Source organism: Apteryx rowi, unplaced genomic scaffold, assembly GCF_003343035.1.
Source record: "Apteryx rowi isolate R43461 unplaced genomic scaffold, aptRow1 scaffold_33, whole genome shotgun sequence".
Taxonomy (NCBI): domain Eukaryota; kingdom Metazoa; phylum Chordata; class Aves; order Apterygiformes; family Apterygidae; genus Apteryx; species Apteryx rowi.
This window is the reverse complement of record NW_020449752.1, coordinates 821,238-841,765: the sequence shown is the minus strand read 5'-3', so window position 1 is coordinate 841,765 and position 20,528 is coordinate 821,238. Positions and strand designations below refer to the sequence as shown.

Below are 20,528 nucleotides of genomic sequence, written 5' to 3'. Positions count from 1 at the left end.
CACCTTTCATTCACAAACCCCATTAGAAGCAGGCCAGTGTACAACTGGCTCTTTGGCAATGGGTGCTGAAACCGCTAACTTTGCAGTATTAAGTGCCCATGCAGAGCACGTCCCCTTGGTCCTCACAGGCTGCATGTGAAGCTGGGCCAGAAGGGGAAAAAATTTGCATTCCAAATGGGGATTGACAAGGTCTTTACAGAGCCCACTGGGATGCCAGAGACTAGATACAAGATGTGGTGTCTAGTCTTAGGCTTTGGCCACGCAGACCTCTCTCCCTGACTTGCCTGGACCTAACAGATGAAAGGGAAGCTGTGGCATCCTATCCAGCCCTTGGGACCTACTGCACACACCAATGTCAGAAGAGGCCTCTAAAGGGAGACGGGAGCAGAGGTGATCTACCTGACTGGCTGCACTGGAACCAGGTAAGGCTGTGGGATTGCAGGCAGGCAGCTGAGAGGACACGGTGCCTTTCTAGTCACAGTGCTAACTGGCCAGAATGGCATTCTCACCTGGTCTAGAAGCATCACCGAAGATTTGATGATCTCACGCCATTTCTGTAGCTCTGAGTCATGATACTTCTGTTGAGATTCTAATAACTGGGCCCATTCTGTTTGGGATTGGGGTAACCTGTCAGGCAGAATATGAGCAAGAGTGAATCTGGGAAAACTCAGGTCAAGGTGTGGCAAAGTGGATTGTGGGATAGATAGATAGATAGATAGATAGATAGATAGTGTCGGCTTTTGTCCAGTCTCTCCACCCACGAGGCAGTTTCCCTCCCTGAGCAAGTGTCTCCTAACGTGCTTTGTATTTTCCTAAATTGGATACCGACGTTACTCTGTTAAACCGCGGTAATAGCAAAGACGGACTTGCATTTGCAGAAGTGCCCTAGTGTGGTTATAGCTGAATGTCCAGTTTCCAGGGGGGAAGCTAAGTCCAGAAGGCATTAACGCTCATTGCCTGAGATGTGTGTGTACTGAAAGAAGGCAGTGCTTAAGTGAACGTTATGCTGTTGGACAGATTGCCATGTACTGTGTCTGTGTTTTTCTAGACATGCTGCGTTAGCCTTTCTAGTACAAGGCTTTCCCTTTATCCTGAGGCATAGCAGCACCAACTCTCTCTTTTGCAATGGCAGGTAAGTAAGTGTGGACACAAATCCCTTCCCTCGAGGCCCAAACAGTCCCCCAGGACAGGATGGGATGGGACAGGATGGGAGGCTGCTGAATGGGGCTGGCTCAGGGCAGATGCCAGTGCTCAGCCACCGATGGGGAGGCAGCCGGGACTGGCTGCCTGCGGCTGCCACTCAGGGGCACGTGATGGGGCTCGGGCAGGTGCCAGCCCTGAGCCCGCCCAGGGGGTGGAGTCCGGCTGGGCCAAGGCCAGGATAAAGCTCACTGGGGCAGAGCGACCTGAGGAGCGTAGCGACGAGGAGCGTAGTCAAGGCAGTTAGCACGGCAGTTGGCGACGGCAGGAAGGCGCGGCAGAGGCCGGCCCAGGCTCTCTCCCTTTGAAGGTAGCCTCTTTTCTCCTTGCTGGCCTGAATCGGGTGCTCTTGTGGGCCCTTAGCTTCTCACATGGGGTGTTGCTAAGATTGCTTTGCCTTCTGCCTGGAGTCGCAGCAGAGGACAGGCTGTCTCCCTTTGAAAGTATGCTGAATGTTCTCCTTGCTAGTCTGAGGCAGGTGCCCTTGGGGGCCTGCAGCTTCTCACATGAGGCTGCAATACCAACAGCTTCACCTGTTGCTAAGATAGCTAAACCTCTCCTGCTTTGCCTTATGCTTGAAGTCCCAGCTTAGGTACTTGAATCCCCCCTCTCTTGGGCATTGCTCCTCTTACAGAAGGAGGCATTGCTTACTTCCTAGGCTTTGCAGGCTTCAATAGAGTCTTTCAGGAGTTACAGTCCTGGTCTGCAGCCTGCTATGCTGGAGTCTGAGTTAGAGCTTCTAAAGACCCCCTCCTGCAGGAGTTCCTATGTCAGCAGTAGCTCCCCAAACTAACCTCTCTGCCAAGTTGCTTTTTTCCTTCCTAGCAATGTAATACTCTACTTTGTTCCCTCTTACCTCAGGAGGAGGGCAGAGTGTGCCGGCCTCTGCCGTCGCCAACTGCCGTGCTAACTGCCTTGACTACGCTCCTCGTCGCTACGCTCCTTAGGTCGCTCTGCCCTAGTGAGCTTTATCCTGGCCTTGGCCCAGCCGGACTCCACCCCCTGGGCGGGCTCAGGGCTGGCACCTGCCCGAGCCCCATCACGTGCCCCTGAGTGGCAGCCGCAGGCAGCCAGTCCCGGCTGCCTCCCCATCAGTGGCTGAGCRCTGGCACCTGTCTGACTTGGCATCCTCCAGCCCTGGGATTTGCTACACAACAGATAASGAAAAGTGTAACACAGTAAAAAAAACATGACAATAAAACAGTTGATCCAGTCCCCATGGTGGAAATCCTAGTCTCTAAAATAGCAACACTCTGCTACTAATAAAGATTGCTTTCCCTGTCCGCCYGGAGAGGTTACACATTTAGAATTGGTACTTAGTCTGGGGGACCACTGACTGCCCCTCTCCACCCTGAATCTAAGCCTCATTCATTAGAAGCAGCGATGAAGAAGATGTTTGTGGAGCCTTAGACCACTTCTAAGCACGCCCAGCCTTGGATCCCAGCAGGTGGTTTTGGTCTCTCACAGAGCAGGGTGCAGTGCAGCACCTATTTCCACAGCCTCTCTGCAATCACTGTCGCGACACAATGAGGTTACCTTTGCAAGGGAATAATATAATTCCAGTACATGCACATTACAAGAAGCATACAAGCACTGCATGAGCCCTACACTAATACTATAGTAGTAGCCCAAATACCAAGACTATACAGAGGCTATTATGGAAAAGAGCAAGCCCTCCCTGAAAAGGAGAAATGGGAAAGCCCGTAACAGGAGGCAGGTCCTGCCAGAAAAAGACATCACTAAAGTAGCACGTTGCTAAGATGTTGAAAGACAAAGCAAAGAGCCAGCAAGGGGTTCACTGCGACCACACAAAAATACTGCCASGGCATAAGGGGACAAAAACAAACACCTTAAAAAAGGGGGGCTCTATGCTCCCCACCTCAACTGCTAAGAATAGCGACTCAAAGCAGGAGAGCAGGATTATCTAGCGTTCTGTGTACAGAAAGCATTTGCCCAAAATGCCAGAGGGAACTCGCAACACAAAACTGCTGGCCCTCATTACAAACAGGATCAAGCCACCGGTGTAAGTGCCATCTACAGAAAGGGCTCTGGAGGGCATCCTGGGAAATAGCAGCTGGCAAAGCAGTCTTTGRCCCTAGACAAGATGGGGGAGTCTATAATAAAGACTGATCCCAAGAATAAACTCGGGCTGGTTCGAGGCAGGCAGGCAGCCTGCCTCCTGCAAAGGACAACATGGAAACCCTGCCTGACTGCCTCAAGGCCTGCACACGTGTCAGTAAGCACGCACTCTGTAAGACATTATGTAACAGGGTGCTCAAAAAGCCTTGGACAAGGTTCCATGCTACCAGTTATGAAGAGAGGCAGTCATCTGCAGTCGCTTCTCRCTGCTTACCATGCACACCTCCAGGGAACGGGTCATTATGGAGCTCCCTGTGCCCTCCTAGTGCTCGCTCTCCTCCTCCCACACTATAGCAATTTGCTGGTATCTGGATCTTTCAAAATACTTCTCAGTTAACTGGGTGTCACAAGCTCCAGTTCTCATTTGGACACACGTGCTTTTCATAAATACAGAGAAGCTTAGCCATCAAAGGAGGGAGGTGACAACATTGGCCTAAGGTTGCAGAACATTTGCTCGTAGAGCCTCTGTCCTCAATTACACAGGAGACTGAGGAGAAGCAGAAGTTGCCTTTAACTCACCATCTTCTGCTCTATCTAACTGCCCRACAGTATAAAACTTACTTACTTATCCGGAAACGGTGATGGCCTCACAGCTTCAGCTACCTAGCAGCTTGATCTGTCTAAAAATCTTACCTTTCTTGTAAATACAGAAGGGAAGCCATCTATTTGAGAACCCTAGGCTCTGGCAGTCTATAAAACCCTCTATCTAACGTCAATAGGAAGCATGCAAGAAGAGACAAAGACAAAATGGACAAGGTGTGACATTACCTTTCCTGTAGCCGCAAGCCCTGCCATGCCGTGAGCGTCTGGGTGGTATATTCCAACATCCAGAGTTTGTAGAACAGCATCATATTAAGAATGACCAACAACACCAGACTAGGAATAAAAAAGAGACGTGTCAGTTTACTCTGAGCACTTCATAACTCCATTCCCTGCCAGTCCCACGTGGGAAAACACCCAATGCTTTAACAAGGTTTCTGGGGCCCAGGGCTACTCTGTACAGGAGTGGGAATTTAATCTGAGTACGGGCCAGGTGATCAGAGCTCAAAACTTCACCTTCTGGGAGAGATGTGAGAACAAGGAGGACGGAGAGACAGGGATGACAGATGGAGCAGACAGAACAGGCTGGATGGGTGGCTGTGCTGAATGCAAAGAAAGGGCGGGAAATAGGAGAATAAAGAGGTTAAAAAAAGAGACAGTACCTGAAACAGATCCTAATGGGAGCAGGGAAGAGAAAAGACGGAGTAGCTGCAGGTTAGAAACAGACTGACACAGAATGGGAAAAACTGGGCTGAGCAGAGAAAGCTCGTAGAGGGTACAGAAGATATATGGGGGAGGAGGGAAGAAAGGAACAGTGGGAAGAGAGGCAAGAAGGAAAGACAATATTCATGTGCCTGCAATTGTGGGTGAGAGTCAGCAAAAGATTAGCTGCGGGTGGCTCTTGTCGACAAGCACAGAGAGTGCCCAGGTGGGGCACTGTCGGATAGGGAAATGCACATTTCAGCCTGCGTGCACCTCTCCCTTACCTACTGACACCACGCCCACAGATGGGAACACCACCGCAAGCCTCTTAGCAGACAGGTACTGTAACTGCTCCTCTCCACCACCACCACACTGGCATTTCCGCTCCTCCTATCGATGAGCCACACTGACAGGCTCAGGGAATAGATTGCAAAATAACACGCTTGTGCCTGCCTCTGAATAATGCTGCTATTTTGCTGGAAGAATGGCCCACTATAAGCCAATTCAGGCAGATGGCAACTGGCCAGATGTGTTCTGGAAACATTAATGAGGGTGCTCTGACCACTCTAAGTTAGTAGCCTGTAAGCAGAGATTGTTTTAAAGCATTCGTGCCTTCCTACCAAAAGCATCAGTTGCATCTAACATGTCCAGACACAGAAGACAGCACCAGACTGTCTGCCCGCAAATAACTGCCACACAGCCCACATGTCTCCCGCAAACACCTGCACTGCTGCTACATGTGCAGTCACATCTACCCGAATGCCAGACAGTTACTAAACTGCATTTGATGGGAAGCTTTTGGTTTGCTGCTGTAAACCTATCCAGTCTTTATCCTCTGTGGGAAAAGGAAACACAGAAAGGAGCTAAATTCTGAAACGCAACATCAGTCTACAAATCTCAGYTTCTTCAGACCTCACAAAAAGGTGGATGGAGCTTAAGCAAAGAATGCGCAAACGTCCTCTACTCTTCTAGGGTTAGCATTAGGTTTCCATTTCCCTAAGTGCTGAAAAGAAACATCAGCCATATCCAGATCATTCATTCAGACTGTACTGCTTCGCAAGTCCTGTCCCGCAACAGCTCCAACACAAATGCATGAAAGCTCTAAAAAGCCCAAAAGGCAGAGAACTGATAAATACTCCCGGGTTTTGGGCCTAACGGCAGAGTCATAGGGATATGCGGGGTTCATTTTGAGCACAGATCCAGTATGTCCAAGACTAGCAACTGTGAAAGGTGGTAGCAGGAAACAGGACCCAAAATGAACCTAGTTCTTGCCGCTGAGCTACCGAAATCTCACCAGGCTCTTTTGCTTCCTGTGTTCCTATCCTTATTTCACAAAAATAATCCCTAAACRGTCCGGCTTCTTTCCAGGATGGTATCTCTCTCCAAAGTCACTGCCCAGGAACACACATTTCCCAGTACCCAACCAGAGTTTGCCAGTTCAGAGGAAAGAGGTAGCGAACAGACTCCTCGCAAACACTGAGCCCTGTTGTGATGGCACACTCTCAGTCACACCCAGAACGCTTTGCACGGTGATCTTTCCTGGTAACAGCTAGCTTGTTGGCATATGACATTAAAAGACTTGGTTCACAAAATACGTTTTTTAGATGACATCAGAAAAATTAATCAAAATCTCTAAACTGGGTCCCTAAAATAAAAGAGCCTCTTTCTGGTTGTCCCATTTCCCTTAACTGTTGACTCCCCTTCTCCTYGCACAGCTTGCCCCTTGCCTTGTGTGCCAGCTAACAACGCTGCCTGCGGCCCATACAGTAGAGCAGACCTCCCTCGAGGACTCCTAGGTACACGCAGGAACGTGGAGCCTGTGCTTGGTTAAAGCAATGTCAGAACTGAGGGGAAAGCAGAGACCTCAAAGAAATAAGAAGCTACAGAGCCAGATCAGTGGCTGGCTCAGGTCTGCAAGAGCTGCGATCAAGTCAGACAAAACATTTGATGGGGCATCTGGGAGAAATTTTAACTCCTTCTTTTCTGCCTCTCATTGCTTTTCTGTCCTCGACAAAGTTTGGGAACAGAGAGGAACAAGAGAGAGAAAAGACTGGCACAGGGGAGCACAGAACGCCAAAGACACGAGAGGCCCAAAGAAGAAAGACGGACCGTGAAGGGAGAGCAGAAAAGATCACTTACACACAACTGATAACAAGGAGCAGCTTGGAGACACTCTGCAGGTGGAAACCGCTGGGGCTCTCCTCAGGGATGTGCCGTGTCTGAGTGGAACCTGAGGAGACACGCTTAGGCTGTGAAAGGCCATCCGACGGGGAGGGCGACTCTTTACGCACCCCTCCATCTCACTCAAACACATGCATCCGCTGCTCTAGAAAACCCTGATGGCTCTCTCCCATTAACCCTCCCTCCCACAAGGCTCCAGTTTGTCTCCAGAGGTGCCCAGTTCTCCAGCCCCAACCCCGAGGTGTCCGCACATTTCTGACCTGCCACGTGCTTGATTCGATGTGCAACCTCCTCATCCGTGGGGGTGGTGACGGGACTCAGCACCTCCTCCAGGTGTGGCACCCGCAGGTGGGCATGGGCCCGTTTCCTCCGGCGCACGGTCGATTGCTTGCTCACTTTCTCTTTGGGGGATTGTCTGTGGACCTCAGCCAAGTACGTGCTCTCGGTTTTGGTCAGTTCACTCTCTGCAAAGAAAGGAAGAGRAGCGTTTAATAGGAGGGGCACCAGCCTTGCACACTGACATCAACTTAGAGCCCTCTAATGGCACAGCCGCTTGGTGGAGTACCATCCGAGCCAAAGCATCCTGGCATGGGCTAGCAGGGGCTGTGCCAGAGGAAGATAACGCTGCAGAGCCCTTACGCCTGTAGCCAAGCCCTGCGCCCTGACTGCCTGTGCTCATGCCAGAGAGCAGGATCTGATGACCTGTGTAATTCCAGCAAGTGCTACCAACTGTTGCGGTAATAACCTTGGCTTGGCCCCATTTGAAAGCCACCCTGAGATCTGACCCCCGGTAGGCTGGCAAGCAGATAGCACACTGTTTGCTGCCTGCTTACAGGGAAGCCTGCACAGGCTTTAGGGTGCCACTGTTTGTGGAACATTACTGCAGCTCCAGTCATTGCCAGTCTTCTTACCCAAATGACGGAAATAATCTTCCAGGCCACTCCAGAAATTTTTCTCGATGAAGGATTTCACCAGCCCCCAAGGCTGTTTCCTGTAACGTAACTCTGTGGAAACCCTATGTGAAGGAGGGAAAGCCACACTGAATTTTGCTTCCAGGAGATGATGTCAATTCACAAGCCTTTGTCCATATAAATATGCAAAAATAATCATGCACACTGTTACTTCTGGAATGGTCTCAGCCCTTTGTGTTTCTGGGCCTGAAGCACTGCATGAAAAGTCCTTCCAAAGGCGGCAGCAGCAGGAAGGCCTCAAGGGAGCCTCCGCAGAGAGGACTCCCAAACTCCCAAGACTTTTGGCCAAGTGGCAGACAGACAGATTACTTATCCAAGTCAAACACAAATGCCCATAGCTTTGCCTGGTACCAAACTCCTCTGCTTGTCCCCCCAAATGCTTCTCAGAGAGACAGTCTCTGGAGATGCATCCTATTGCCTACTGCATTTTGTCTACTGTGCATGCCAATTGGCTCTGCAAGCCACTGCTTCAAAGAAGGGGGCAAAAAAAGTCTGTAAATCCTGTCCCTTGTCCAACTGCAACTCCTCTGAAGCAATTTTGTTGTTTGCTCGAGGTCACCACAATAGATGGCTGCCTCTCCCACAACAGGAGGGTTCTGACAACAAGGTCAAAGAAATAAGGTTAAGTTCTCCCCAACCTCTTCTAACCAAGCAGCAGAATTCCCAYTCCAGTTCCCAGAGGTGACTTTGGGTTGTCAGCAAGGCTGTTTACCCCCCAAGAGGTGTACCTGAGTCGGCTTTTGTTTCTGGCAACACGAGTCAACGTGTAGCGGTTAATGGTGTAGAAATAATCGTGGTAGGGAACGTCGTGAGTTAGCACCTCTGCATCTATGACATAGCACTCGCTTTCTTGGCTGGCTTTGTACATTGTCTGCATAAAAGACAGCATGCAAGGCAATTATTAGTCTGGTTAGAACGAGGCTTTGGTAGATAGGCATCTTCACTACCACTTTACAAAAACAGCTCCACCGCAAATAAGAGGCCATGCACATGCCTGAGCTCCATCTCTACAATTTTTCAATAAAAGCAGCTCATCTTTTCTGACAGGCATATTCAAGAAAACCAAAAGTTCCTCTCGGGTGTTCCCAATGGCATATTTCAAAATGAGCGTATGTTCCAGCAGCTCAACCTCCAGCATTTTGTATCAGTTATGTAGTTACGTACGCCGCCACATGAGTACCAATTCTTCAGGGCTTCTGCAACTGATCAGTGTTACTTCTTCTCGCTAAACTGATCACTAGCTCATGAGGGAGCAATCTGCTCTACTACCARGGATGGCCCTGCTTTGAGCAGAGGTTGGACCAGATGACCTCCTGAAGTCCCTTCTATCTTCARTTATTCTGTGATTCTAAATATCAGAAAACCTGTCATTCATCTCTTTTAAGTGCTTCCGATCTTTCTTCCTTTGCCCCAAAACAAACCTCACAAGGGGGCAGACACAGTAACTGCAGACTTGTATGTGGAAGTATGGTTCTTGTTACAGACTCCTTCCACTTACCTCTGCAGCAAGGACACTGCAAAGTGCATCTCTGTGCTTGACCCCATATTCAGAATCAAATAGGTTATGTCCCTGCTTGCCTCAGAGTGCACTGCTTCCCTCTGCCCATCACTCTCCTATTCTGTCTCTGTCTTCCCTGCACACAGTCTCTGCTTCAGCACGGTTCCTCCCATCCCTACACGGTACACCTTGCTGCTGAGATTCTCTTCTTTCTGAAATGTACTACCCAACCACCCCATCTTTTCTTGACTCCCTCTTAATGTTCTCCCAAGCTACCTCACAGCTTTTACCCTTGAACACTTGGACACGTCTCTGGACACGGATGGAGGCTGCTGCCCTTTCTCCTTGTGCAGCTGCAGCCCCTAGCACACGCAGCCAGCCTGGCTCTTGTAGTGCATTGCAGATGCACCCATTTTTCACCTGTTTAAACAGGTCGTCTGATTCTCCTCACCCGTAAAAAGCCTGGACATCTCTATGAACAGCTGTGGCAAGGACTAGCTGACAGTATCTGATCTTCTTGCCAGTCCTGCTAATGAACAGCATCTGTTTCACTGACCACAGGCTCAAGATCACCCGTACAGGCAACAAACACGGTCATTAGAATATGCTGCTTGTTTGCAAACTGATCTGCTTTTGCTGGAAAATTCACAGTCCCTTCCTTGCAATGCAATCCAGTGCGCGTGGAAGATTAGCTATTCACATTTGCAGTGATACTGGGCAGCAAGTTAATACAAGAAAAAGGTGTAAAGGAGAATGAATAAGGAGAATGAAAACATGCAAAGCCGCATGCCCGAGACATGAAAATAAATGCCAGACCTGTTTCTACAAAGCATTACGTCCCTGCTCCCCTTTCACATACCTGCGTCTCAGTGACGGTGGCAGTTTTGGGGGCCAGAGGGTTGGTGAGGGTGATAGTGTACAGGATCACTCTGGTCTGATTGCCATTTTCTTCCTTCTTCCAGGGATGAAAGATAATATCTGGGAGAAAAAAACAATACTCCATCAAAGTAACTGGAGAGGGGTCTCAGTTCCCTAGGGAAAGCATAATCATACAACCAAATTCAAGAGAATATTTCCTCCTCCCTGCAAAGCTTGGCAGCAGAAGCAGTAGAGCCAGACCGAGTGCTAAAGAAAGGTCTCCTGTCCTAAATGCGGCCCTGCAGGGACGAGGCATATCGGCACAACAGAGTCAGGGACATAACCGCTGGTATTTACCACTCCCAAGATTACGTGGGGACATCTGTGCCTGGGGCTGTCTATCGGACACTTAACATACGATTTCTTTTTTTTCCAGTGGCTTTGCCTTGACCTTTCGAGTCCCACAAGTCTGCTACTCAGAGGGACAGGCAGAGCAGCTGTAGAAAGAGCCTCATTGTAGCATGGCTTCAGATTTAGAAGTGCCTGAGAAATACAAAGTCTGGGAAATACTCTCCCCTCTCTCAATGTATGGGGAGGGAGAGAGGCTGGAGGTCTCTCTCCTTTTGCAAACCAAGAGCGACAGGGCAAAGGAAGACCACAGTATGCCAAGGAACACCCTCTTTGTAAAGTCATCAACTGCACAGTCTGTTCCAGTGTCTGATGTGGATTTTTCTAGGGACTGTTAAGCCTTGAAAACAGGATCAGGCCTTAGCTGATGTTAGGGGTGGGGGAAAAAAAAAAAAAAGAGCCTGACTCTTCTACTACTTAGATCGGGCTTTTAGAAAATATAATTTAGATAGCTGAACAAGGCTGGTTCTAACCCCTTTCAATTACTGTGAGCACAGACGAAAGCGACCCCAAGATTTTCTCAAAATATTACCCAAACCCTTTATCTTCAGGCAAAGTTGCATATCCAGGAAGGTACTCAAGAACCACATGCAGAGACCTTCCTTTTGTGCAGGCCTTTGCTCCTCACAGGGAACGTGCCCATTATCAGTCACTGGGCTTCATCCCACACAGCTCACCAGAGAACCGGCGCTGTTCCATGAAGTCCCTCTGGAACTGGGAGTCCGTGAAGAGCAAGTCGTATAGTTTGTCCACGCTGAAGTTGAACACCTCATTCACATACTGACGACCGTTCAGATCCTCGTAAAAGGCCTGGACTTCCCCTGTGAGGAAACAGGCCCGCAAAGCCCAACCAYGATCCTGTGCTTTTAGAGTACCAAGACTTTAGTTAGTTTTACTCTAACCCCAGTGAAGAAGGGACCCAAAGGAGGTTCTTCTGCCCTTTTCCTCCACYGATCCCAAGGCAAGAGTTATAACATCAGAAGGGGTAATTAACCACATGGTGTTATTTTAGTGACATCCTTCCAGCTACCCCCCCTCCACATTCACTTTCTGCAGCCCAGAATGGGAGTTCTTTGTGCCTTCTGAGGTCGTGGGGCTCAGAAAAGGGGTTCGGTAATTGCTACCCCAGTCCTTCACTGGAAAGGACAGTAGAAGGCTGAACACAACGCTAACAGAGTGGCCCTCCTCCAACATACCTTCATCATGGGTCTCTGACGAGTCACTGAGCTCAGTGGGAATGTCTTCATTGTCATTGAAGTCCAAGGAAGGGGAGTTCACGGGAGCAATGATCTCTATCTTCTCTCCTATGATATTTGCAATAGCCAGGTCTTTCTCCACAGGACTCTCCACCACTGCCTCCTCCTCTTCTGGTAGCACTCCATCAAACTGCAGCAAGGACAGAGCACAATGAGGGCACAACCAGCACCTGGAAAGTGGTGGTTCCTTCTGTAAACTGTTTAAATCTGTGGGACAATTTTCATGGCTTCGAATGTTTGTGTGGCTTCAACACGTCAGAAAGTTAGCTAACAGAGACGGGAAGGGTTACCCCATGCTCTTTGTAAAACACAGGGATGTATTAAATCACCTCCTCTCAAAGAAGCGCATACCGTTCAAGCTTGGGATGTACACCAGGTTTTTTGTTTCTTTCCAATGCGCACACATAATGACAGAAAAGAACATGAACAATACTATTTTTTCTCCCTGAACAAGCGTAGGAAAATCTGAGTTCAGGTTATATTTAAACAAGGTCTGCTCTGCTGTGATACCACGAAGGCACACAGTGTTTCCTAGAGGATGACTGAAGGAAGAGGAGAAAATACAACCTTTCTCCAAAGCCCCGATTGTTTTAATCTAAAACTACAGATGGGAAGATACCCTTGCTGCTGAAAGTCTTGATTCACTGGTTGTTCGGACAGGCAAGTTTTGCTCATTTTTTCTTCAGTAAATGCCATGCCCACAGACATCAGTGACTCAAGGACTGCGGTCAGCTGCAGTGGCAGAGGAGTTTCAGGGTAAACAGTTACCCTGTGCATTCAGGGAGTGCCAGCGCGATCCCAGAGACAAGGATTACTGTTCCCACTGCAATGGAGGAAGAACGCTTACCGAGGCGGGTGCTTCACTGCTTCCTGTAGATGTCAACGTGCTGGCAGTGACAGATTTCTTTGGCAGCTGAGGGCTGGCTTCCGGCTTGGCCTCCATGCTGCTTTTTGAGGAGCTGTCGTTGACTTCATTCTCTTCCACAGGGATTTCTTCACAGTAGCTGAGACCCCACAGAGAACACAAGTTTTTATGTTTACCCCTCTCAGTGCAGCTACAACTGGACACATGGTGCAAGTAAGACAGTTTCTATGCAGTTGGCGGTCTGACGGGAAGCAGAAATGGCTCAGTGCAGGGGATATCAAGCCCAGACTTCTCGGGCGTTTACACAAAGAGCTGACAAACATCAGCAGTTTCTGACCAGGTAACACACTGCCTGGCCTGGTGACTGGGACATTTTGGTATTTGCCAAGAACTAACAGAATTGATCATTTAGCTCGGCAAGGAAAGAGCCAGCCACTTCAGTTCTTACTAACATCCACGAGGAAGTGTTATGTTTTAAGCTTTTCAGACATTGCACATTTAAGGTCAAATACTCGGCCAGAACCCAGAATCTCTCACGGGAAAGAAAGCAGCAGCAGTTCGAGGCAAGTGATGCATCAGGGCTCTTGCTTTCCCGAGGCCATCTTTTCTCATTGCAACCAGATTTTATTCCTCCTCACTCACCCCATTGTGTTGAAGTCGTCGTCAGGAGGCACATAGTCTTCATCATCACTGGTCAGACCCAGCTCATTCCCGTAACACTGGTGGACAAAGTGCCAAAGCTCCTTCGGACAGAGAGGCTAAGGGGGAGAACAGAGAAGAGTGTACGTTTCCACCTGAGAATCCTAAAAGCTAATGAATTCACCTCACTTCACATCTACGCTGGGTCTCGCACTTCCAAGTGCTAATTTGGTATTGACTAAATAATTTTCGTGTTTGACTTAGGCAACAGGTCATGGCAGTGAACAGCACTAAGGATTGTGATGCCTTTTTCCCCAGCCCCAACCACTTTTCTCTCGGTAGGAGTCAAAACCCAAAATGCTGGCATTCAAAAAGCTTATGCCACGCTTTTTTCTTTCTCAAGTGTAACATTCATTCTCAGGAGCATAAAGTTTCTTGCCCTGAAAGCAAAAGTGAGAGATTCTGACACAACCCCTGATGGGAGGTCAGAGCTGTCCGATGGTCTCACCTTTACTGAATTCCGGTGCTGCTACAAGGTGGACTGCGTGCTACGCGGTGGACTGCGTGCTACGGGGAGGCTGGCCCAGCTCCACGCTGGCTAGGGGTTGCAGGCATACGTGTTCTTCCACACTTGTGCCAAGCTGACTTAGAAAGTGCCCTGATCRAGGATAACAGGCACTTTGGCCAAGCGAGATTTTACTGTCGGCTCAGGTTCTGCCCTGAAATCCAACTTGGTTATCTTTCCATGCCATAATCTCATGTTATTTAAAGCACCTTCAGAAAGCAAACACGAGGCTACATCCAGAGCAGCACAAGAAACGAGGGTTTCTGCATACTTAATAAGCTCTTGCAGAACTATGATGCTGTATTTGTGATAATGTGAGCAATAATTCTGCGTTTTCTAGGAAACTGATCTCTCCTCCATACAGGTTCTTCTCCTCTCTTCTGCTGTACCTCTATTTAGTATCTCCGACTATACCAAACTCCAAAGCCTTATGAGTTTTCTTCCTCAAGCTTGTTTAAATGAAAACTGCCTAAAGATTACAGCTGCAGTTAAAACTATCTGAAACAGCAGCAAAAAGAGAGAAACGTTTCCTGCTGCAGTTTAAAATCAAGAGAGTTTATCTCACCGGATACTACTGTGAAAAGCCTGTARGTATCTCCAGTTAGAAAGAGAAAATGAATTATCAAGACGACTCTTTAGGGATGCAGATCAGTTGATCACCATATGACTGCATCCTGGAGCACCTAAGAAATAGGGCTGGAGAACTCATGACTTAAATCTGGGGCACAGGGATGAAAAGGGCTGGGTTTTTTACCCGTGAGAAATTTATGACCAGTGACAAAAATTTCTTCATAATGAGGGGAAACAAATCTAGTGAACTTTTTCAGGAGGTGGCTGGCTTGAACTTCTTCCTGCAGTTACTGCATGTGATAAGCTAGGAAAATTTTAATCTAGCTCCTAATAGTGCAGCACTGTCAAAGTAACAATCAAAGGCATGGAAAAACTCAAATGAKAAACCAGTCCAAAGAGTATCTCTCTCTGTTTCACCTTCTTCACATGTTTTATCAGGAAAACGGGGCCAGGTTTTTTCTCTCTCCCTCCCTCTGTCCTGCCAGTCTTGGACCCTAGATTTGGGAAGASAGCTTTTTAAGTGTTTCCTGCCTATACTGCTCCAAATCTCAGTTCCCGTTTGCTTTGACCTTGAAACCAAGGGCACTGAATTCTGTTATGAACTTCGCAAGGCTGATTAAATTACAGCATATGGGAGCAATACCAGCCACCCAATGCAAAGCGATCCTTTTGCATACTAAATACTGCCCTGATCTCAGGTCGGGCATTCTGGTGCTTGATTACTTAATCCTTCCAGTATGGTATGAACTCAAGCTCAGAACATCTCCAATGCTCACAGCCCTGTAAGATCGGTTCATGAGTCTCGCTCCTGCAGTGAGCCAGAAATACTGAATGCACTGTGGAACTGCTGCTCAGATCAGACATAAGATACACGGGGCCTCTGGCATAGCAGGTGCACATCCCTGCCTTATTTTAGAATCCAGCCCACTGAGCCCTTACCCAACGCACCCTGCACCTGCCATTGCTCTCATATGTTTTGGGGGATGCCCTGAACGCACATTCTTGTCCTGTCCTGTCTTGAACTCTACCCTTTTGAAGCCTAGACTTGCTAAGAGCTTTGCTCGTGGAGTCAGCTACTAGCGCCGCAGTTTTTCACTGCTTTCTTCTGGCCTGTTTCACTTGAATTAAGGATCTCACAAAAACTCCTTCTGGAGGCAGACGCTTCCACACCTCAGCAGAGGCACACAGACACGTGTGCAAGACATGTCCCTGCATAAAGGGAATTCCATGCAAAAAGAGATAATTGCACCTGCAGTTAAGTACCCGCTTTGCTTAAAAACATACGTGCTTACTGTCTCTACATCTTTCTTCACATATAAATTAGACAGCGGTATTATGCTTCTGCATCAATTCACCACTTCCCTGTCATCCCACCCCAACACTGAGGTGCTGTTCTCTGTACCTTGTCAAGGAGGGCATTCTGCCAGAGTCTGAACATCATCATGTACGTCCTGTCTCGGGCCCCAAAGGAAGTAAAAAAGTGCTGAATGGGAAGAGGTGGAGAGAAAAATCAGTTCAGAAAAGGCCCAGAAAAGGGGAGAGGAAGGGACAAGCCTGTTTGGATCACTTTCCAGCCACAGCTCACAGAAGGACTGAGCGAGCCAAACAGCACAGCTGCTCAGTTCTTGGGCACAGACTGAAGGAGAGAGCTGAGTGCCTCTCACCTGAGGGAGAGAGTCTGAGCACAGAAACAGCTCAGTTAGCTGTGTGCCACTGCATAGCTCAGATCTACCTGCCCCACACCCCACATAAGAGCTACATACATTTCAGATTCAGCTCAAGCCTGAGGTCTGCAGAAGCTCTACACATCCCCTTTTTCCCTTAGTGCTTCCCGCCAGCCCCCAGGCACCACAAGCAGGCAGTCTGGAACCATCCCTCGGAGGTAGCTTAATACACTTCATATTCCCCTGCCCCTGAAATCCATCAAGTGTGGCCCCAGAGAGGGAGGATTCAAGGATATACCTTTTCAGTGTCAGTGCAAACTTGGATGGCATTAGGAATGAGCCGTGCTGTTTTTTCCTTGGTCATCGAGCAGATGTCCTTCAAGCGAACTGTCAGCTACAGTCACAGCCATGCAGAAAGGGGAAGGGAGAAAATGAAAGCAGGTAGAGAGAGACACTGATGAGAAAGGCAATGGAAAGAGTGCTTTTAAGGCTGTCAGCAAATATGCTGACATAAAACACACGCCCAGTGGGACAGTCAGAGAGCCTCACCAGTGTTTCCCAGCGGAAGATGTTGCTGTAAAAGCAGATCCAGTTTTCGGAGAGGTAGAGGCGGCCCTGCAGGAGAATGTCTCTTTGAAGCGCACATGAATAATCTGTGGGTAGAGAACGTGATAATTAAGGAGCATCAGAAACAGACAGGACAGCCTAAGGGTGAGGACAAGCAGCAGCACCAAGAGAAGAAGCTACTTGACACAATCCTGCAGAAAGTCAAAGGCAGAGCCGGAAGGTGCTGTGCCACAATCGCTGCTCTATCCGCTAGGCTAGGATTCCTCCCAAGGACACATCACAGGCAATCTGTCTTACTGACTGATTATCTCGCTTTATTAGCAGGGCATTCTGAAGCATCATACAAAATATTGCCAGATTTTAACCCTTTTCACCTTCTAGTGCCACTGTTCATCTCTCTCCCAGTTTAAGCATCCCAAACAATTTGCGTTTCTCTTCTAGTATGCGCATCTTTCAACGGCACAGCACATGGTATGAGATCACCAGTTACATAAGATAAAAGAACAGATGCAGTGCCCTAGGCAATCACTAGCCCGTTGCAGGGCCAAAGCCTAAATGGATATGGGAAGGACAGACGCGTGAGTAGGGAGCCCGGTGCACGCACAAAGGGGTTAGAAACGGGGAAGCTCAGCAGCATGCATGTTGAGACGTGCCATCCTAACCCAGTGACAAAAGAGCTCAAGCACTGACAAACTCTCCGGTTTGGGGGAGCACAGCAGTGGAAAGCACCCTCCTCAAATCACGAGGAGACAGAGCTGCAGCTGATACAAATCAGCATTGCTCTCCTGAAGCCAAATGAATGAAACCCATTAGAAATGGCAAGGAGAGGGACTGACTGTCCACAGGAAAGAGATGCCGGGCTAGCTCCTTTGGTGGCAATCTCTTTGAAGAGGAAAAAAGCTGCATGCCCTGGTGCTGGATTTCCTCCCAGACTATGGGCTGGCACAGCAGACGGCAGCACAAGGGGGCTGTCCTTACCTACAATGAGGCGCTCTGTGTCAGGAAGCTGTTTGAAGAGTTTCCTGAAATCTTCATTCCGTTGTTTGTATGTCGGACTCAACACCTGCAAATAACAGAGTGCCTGTTAAAGAGAGGGGCAGGCATGAGTACAGAGGAATGGAGTGGGAAAACAGGAACACCTTGGTAAGGAGGAAGGGGATCAGATGCACTTACAAAGCATGAGGCCAGGAGCTCCCATCACACCAGACATACGGATGGGAGGATTTGGGATTTAGTGCGTTAAGTGAGAGGAAGAGGAGAACCTGACTCGTAAGGAAAGAGCAAGAACAGAGTGGAAGGGCTATGCCTTTGTCCGCTAGGCAGCAGTGCGGAATTGCGTGGAAGTTGTGGCTGTAGGAGAAATCTCATTTCCTGCAATCCTACACTGTGCACAAGGTATGACACATGCTCTGTTTGCAATTCATCGGTTAGCTGCCAATCCCCAACACTCCCAGGAACAGTGTAGCAACCCCAGAAAAGAGGCACTTCAGTACAGCTGCAATCCTGCCAAGAAGCTTGAATGATCACTGTCATCAGGAGCTCAGGAATTCTGCAGTCATCCCTTTTCCTGTCCCCATCGAGCGCTGCGCCTGGCAGCCAGTGAACCCGCAGCTACTCACTGGGGTAGCGGGAACACTTCTGTGGGGCTCCAAAGAGGTTCTCACAGGGACTCGACCACATTTTGCAGTTATTAGGCAGACGCTTGGCCTCACAGAAGGCAGTCAAAGAAAACTTGTGCTGCTGGCTGCACGGCTATCAGGAGCTGGCTTCCCGGTGTTTACTAAACTTTAACATGACTCCGTCTCTGGAGCTACAGTTCCAGCCAAAGACCGCCTCCTACACACCATGCACATGCTGACAGCTGCTCAGAATAGCCAGAACATCCTTTGGAGGCAGAGCTGACTGAAATAGAGGCAGGTACAAATTCGGGAGGCCCATCTCTCTCATCTAATCTATTCTGCTTTCTCCCTCAAATGTAAGGAAGGTGAAGCAACCTGAGGTACAACTTCTTCCCTGTCTCCCCCTCCTCTCTCTACAATCGTTTCCCACCTCTTCCAGCCGTGCAATACAACTCTCCCAACGCAGAACGGTGGACATACCTCCCAGCAAGGCCCTCAAAAATGAATGTGATTACAGAGGGCACCTTCTGTTTGAGAAGCGGTATTGGTGGGGTCACAGGCATGGGGGGGATATCAAGATTATTTAGCATTAGCCTTACACTATTTTCAAATGCTGTCAAACGGAAGACGGAAACATAGAACCACCTCCCCCCCAACACACACAAAAAGCACTCCCTCTTTCTTGCACCAATACAATGAACTAGAAACACTCTCCCTTGAAGTCTGGCTGCACTCCACGATCAACATTTTAATATGATTTATCAATAAATTAGTATTTTTTAATAGCTCAGCACTTCAGGTATTTGCTCCATTCTTGTGGGCCCAAAGAAAGGTGTCTCACTTCTGAATAAAATATGCAAATCAGTAGATGAAAGAAGCTTTTTTTTACTCACCAAACTTCTAGCCTGAATATTGGGATAGAGATCTTGGTCAGAGATGGGCTCCAGCAAGAGCCCAAGCCCAGTATTTCCTGGGGCAGGCAGAGAGGATAGGAACGGAGGGAGGAATAGAGATTATAATGAGATCTGAGCTTTGGGTCCAATGCCTTACAGCAACCAGACTTAGCAGTGCAGTTTCCATGTGGAGGGATGCTCCCTGCCCTTCCCTGCATCAGGGATGTCCTGACCTATCCAAAACCTGGATCCTACCAGACACTTCAGTTTAGCACCAGAACTTCTGTTACAGTGACAAACAGCTCAGTTTAGAGACACTCACAGCTGGAATTTCATCTGATCCATGGCTGACATATTCTTGGCATACGTCGACAAGCCCTTCCAGGTCCCCGAGCAGGCATGGGAATTCTTGATGCAGTACAAGATCCCAGAGAGCCCCGCACTCCAGCAAGGAATCCATGGYGTTCCCTCAGCACTTGCACAGCTCCCCGTGTTCTCAGTCAAATTCTGCTTTTCCTGTTCCTGCTGTCACTGTTTCTTGTTTAGATTCAAAGTCGAAAGAGATACAGCAGCCTGGCAGGAGTATACGCGCCTTCCCCTACTTTCCTGCTCACRGTCAGGTTGTCTGCCCTAACAGCCTCTGTTGATCTGAGAGAGGATTCACCCTCCAGAGGACTTTGAAGAAGTGGCTCATTAGGGGAAGCGTGCTGGCGAGCAACCTTTGCACTCTTCTGCTCCACTCTCACCAGCTTCTTGCTGAAGGTATCCCTTAAAGGAGCACTGCAAAAGTGCCGGCAGCCTGAGCAGTCCAAAGCAGGTCTGTGTAAGGCATCCGTAACTCCCGACCCAGGCCCGACATCCAGGACTGCCAGAGCAAGTAACTTAAATAGTTCCGACAGGCAGCACCCCACTGGACTAGCTGTAATTCATAGATCTAGCTGCCGTCTTCAGGACTCCACAGGACGGTAAATAGCTCAGAGACTTCAGCTATCTTTTTCTCTTTAAAGCCAGAGAAGCAGTGATTCCCATTCCTTCAGTGCCTGCCTCAGGCTCTCCTCTCTAGTCCCTCTCTCTGAAAGGCAGCTTTGGTCTTTGCTAATGTTTCTCATGGAAGGAGCGGGTGGGGAGATACCAAAATGACTCGCACATGCTTTAAGTTACTGTAGCTGGCTAACTCTGTCGGCCAATGCCCTGCAGTAACCCAGGCTCAGCCCTGCCTCCCAGCAGATGTTTCCTGTAATGGAAAGTTGTTGGACAGAGTGCGTGTTGGGGGAGGCGCGGGGGGGGGGGCGGTAAGGAGAGACCAGTCTAAAGAATAAAGCAATGATGAAATCAGCCTTGCGAGACCCAAATAGCTGGAGTTCTCAGGGGCTCTGCAAATCCTGTACATATC

The 20,528-nt window shown here is 48.8% G+C and overlaps 1 protein-coding gene across 1 annotated transcript in view; it reads right to left on the bottom strand.

The window, feature by feature from the left end:
- Positions 1–20,528, bottom strand: part of GRAMD1B (GRAM domain containing 1B) — a 51,418-nt gene that overhangs the window by 7,972 nt on the left and 22,918 nt on the right. Inside the window, exons 4-18 of the mRNA XM_026071743.1 lie at positions 17,602–17,686; positions 16,606–16,709; positions 16,355–16,450; positions 15,795–15,875; positions 13,261–13,376; positions 12,601–12,757; positions 11,694–11,883; positions 11,175–11,318; positions 10,091–10,209; positions 8,462–8,604; positions 7,674–7,777; positions 7,023–7,226; positions 6,721–6,811; positions 4,108–4,215; positions 510–627 (exon numbers count right to left, since the gene is read on the bottom strand). Coding sequence (XP_025927528.1) covers positions 510–627; positions 4,108–4,215; positions 6,721–6,811; positions 7,023–7,226; positions 7,674–7,777; positions 8,462–8,604; positions 10,091–10,209; positions 11,175–11,318; positions 11,694–11,883; positions 12,601–12,757; positions 13,261–13,376; positions 15,795–15,875; positions 16,355–16,450; positions 16,606–16,709; positions 17,602–17,686 — 1,860 coding nt within the window. The remainder of the gene's footprint in view (positions 1–509; positions 628–4,107; positions 4,216–6,720; positions 6,812–7,022; positions 7,227–7,673; positions 7,778–8,461; positions 8,605–10,090; positions 10,210–11,174; positions 11,319–11,693; positions 11,884–12,600; positions 12,758–13,260; positions 13,377–15,794; positions 15,876–16,354; positions 16,451–16,605; positions 16,710–17,601; positions 17,687–20,528) is intronic.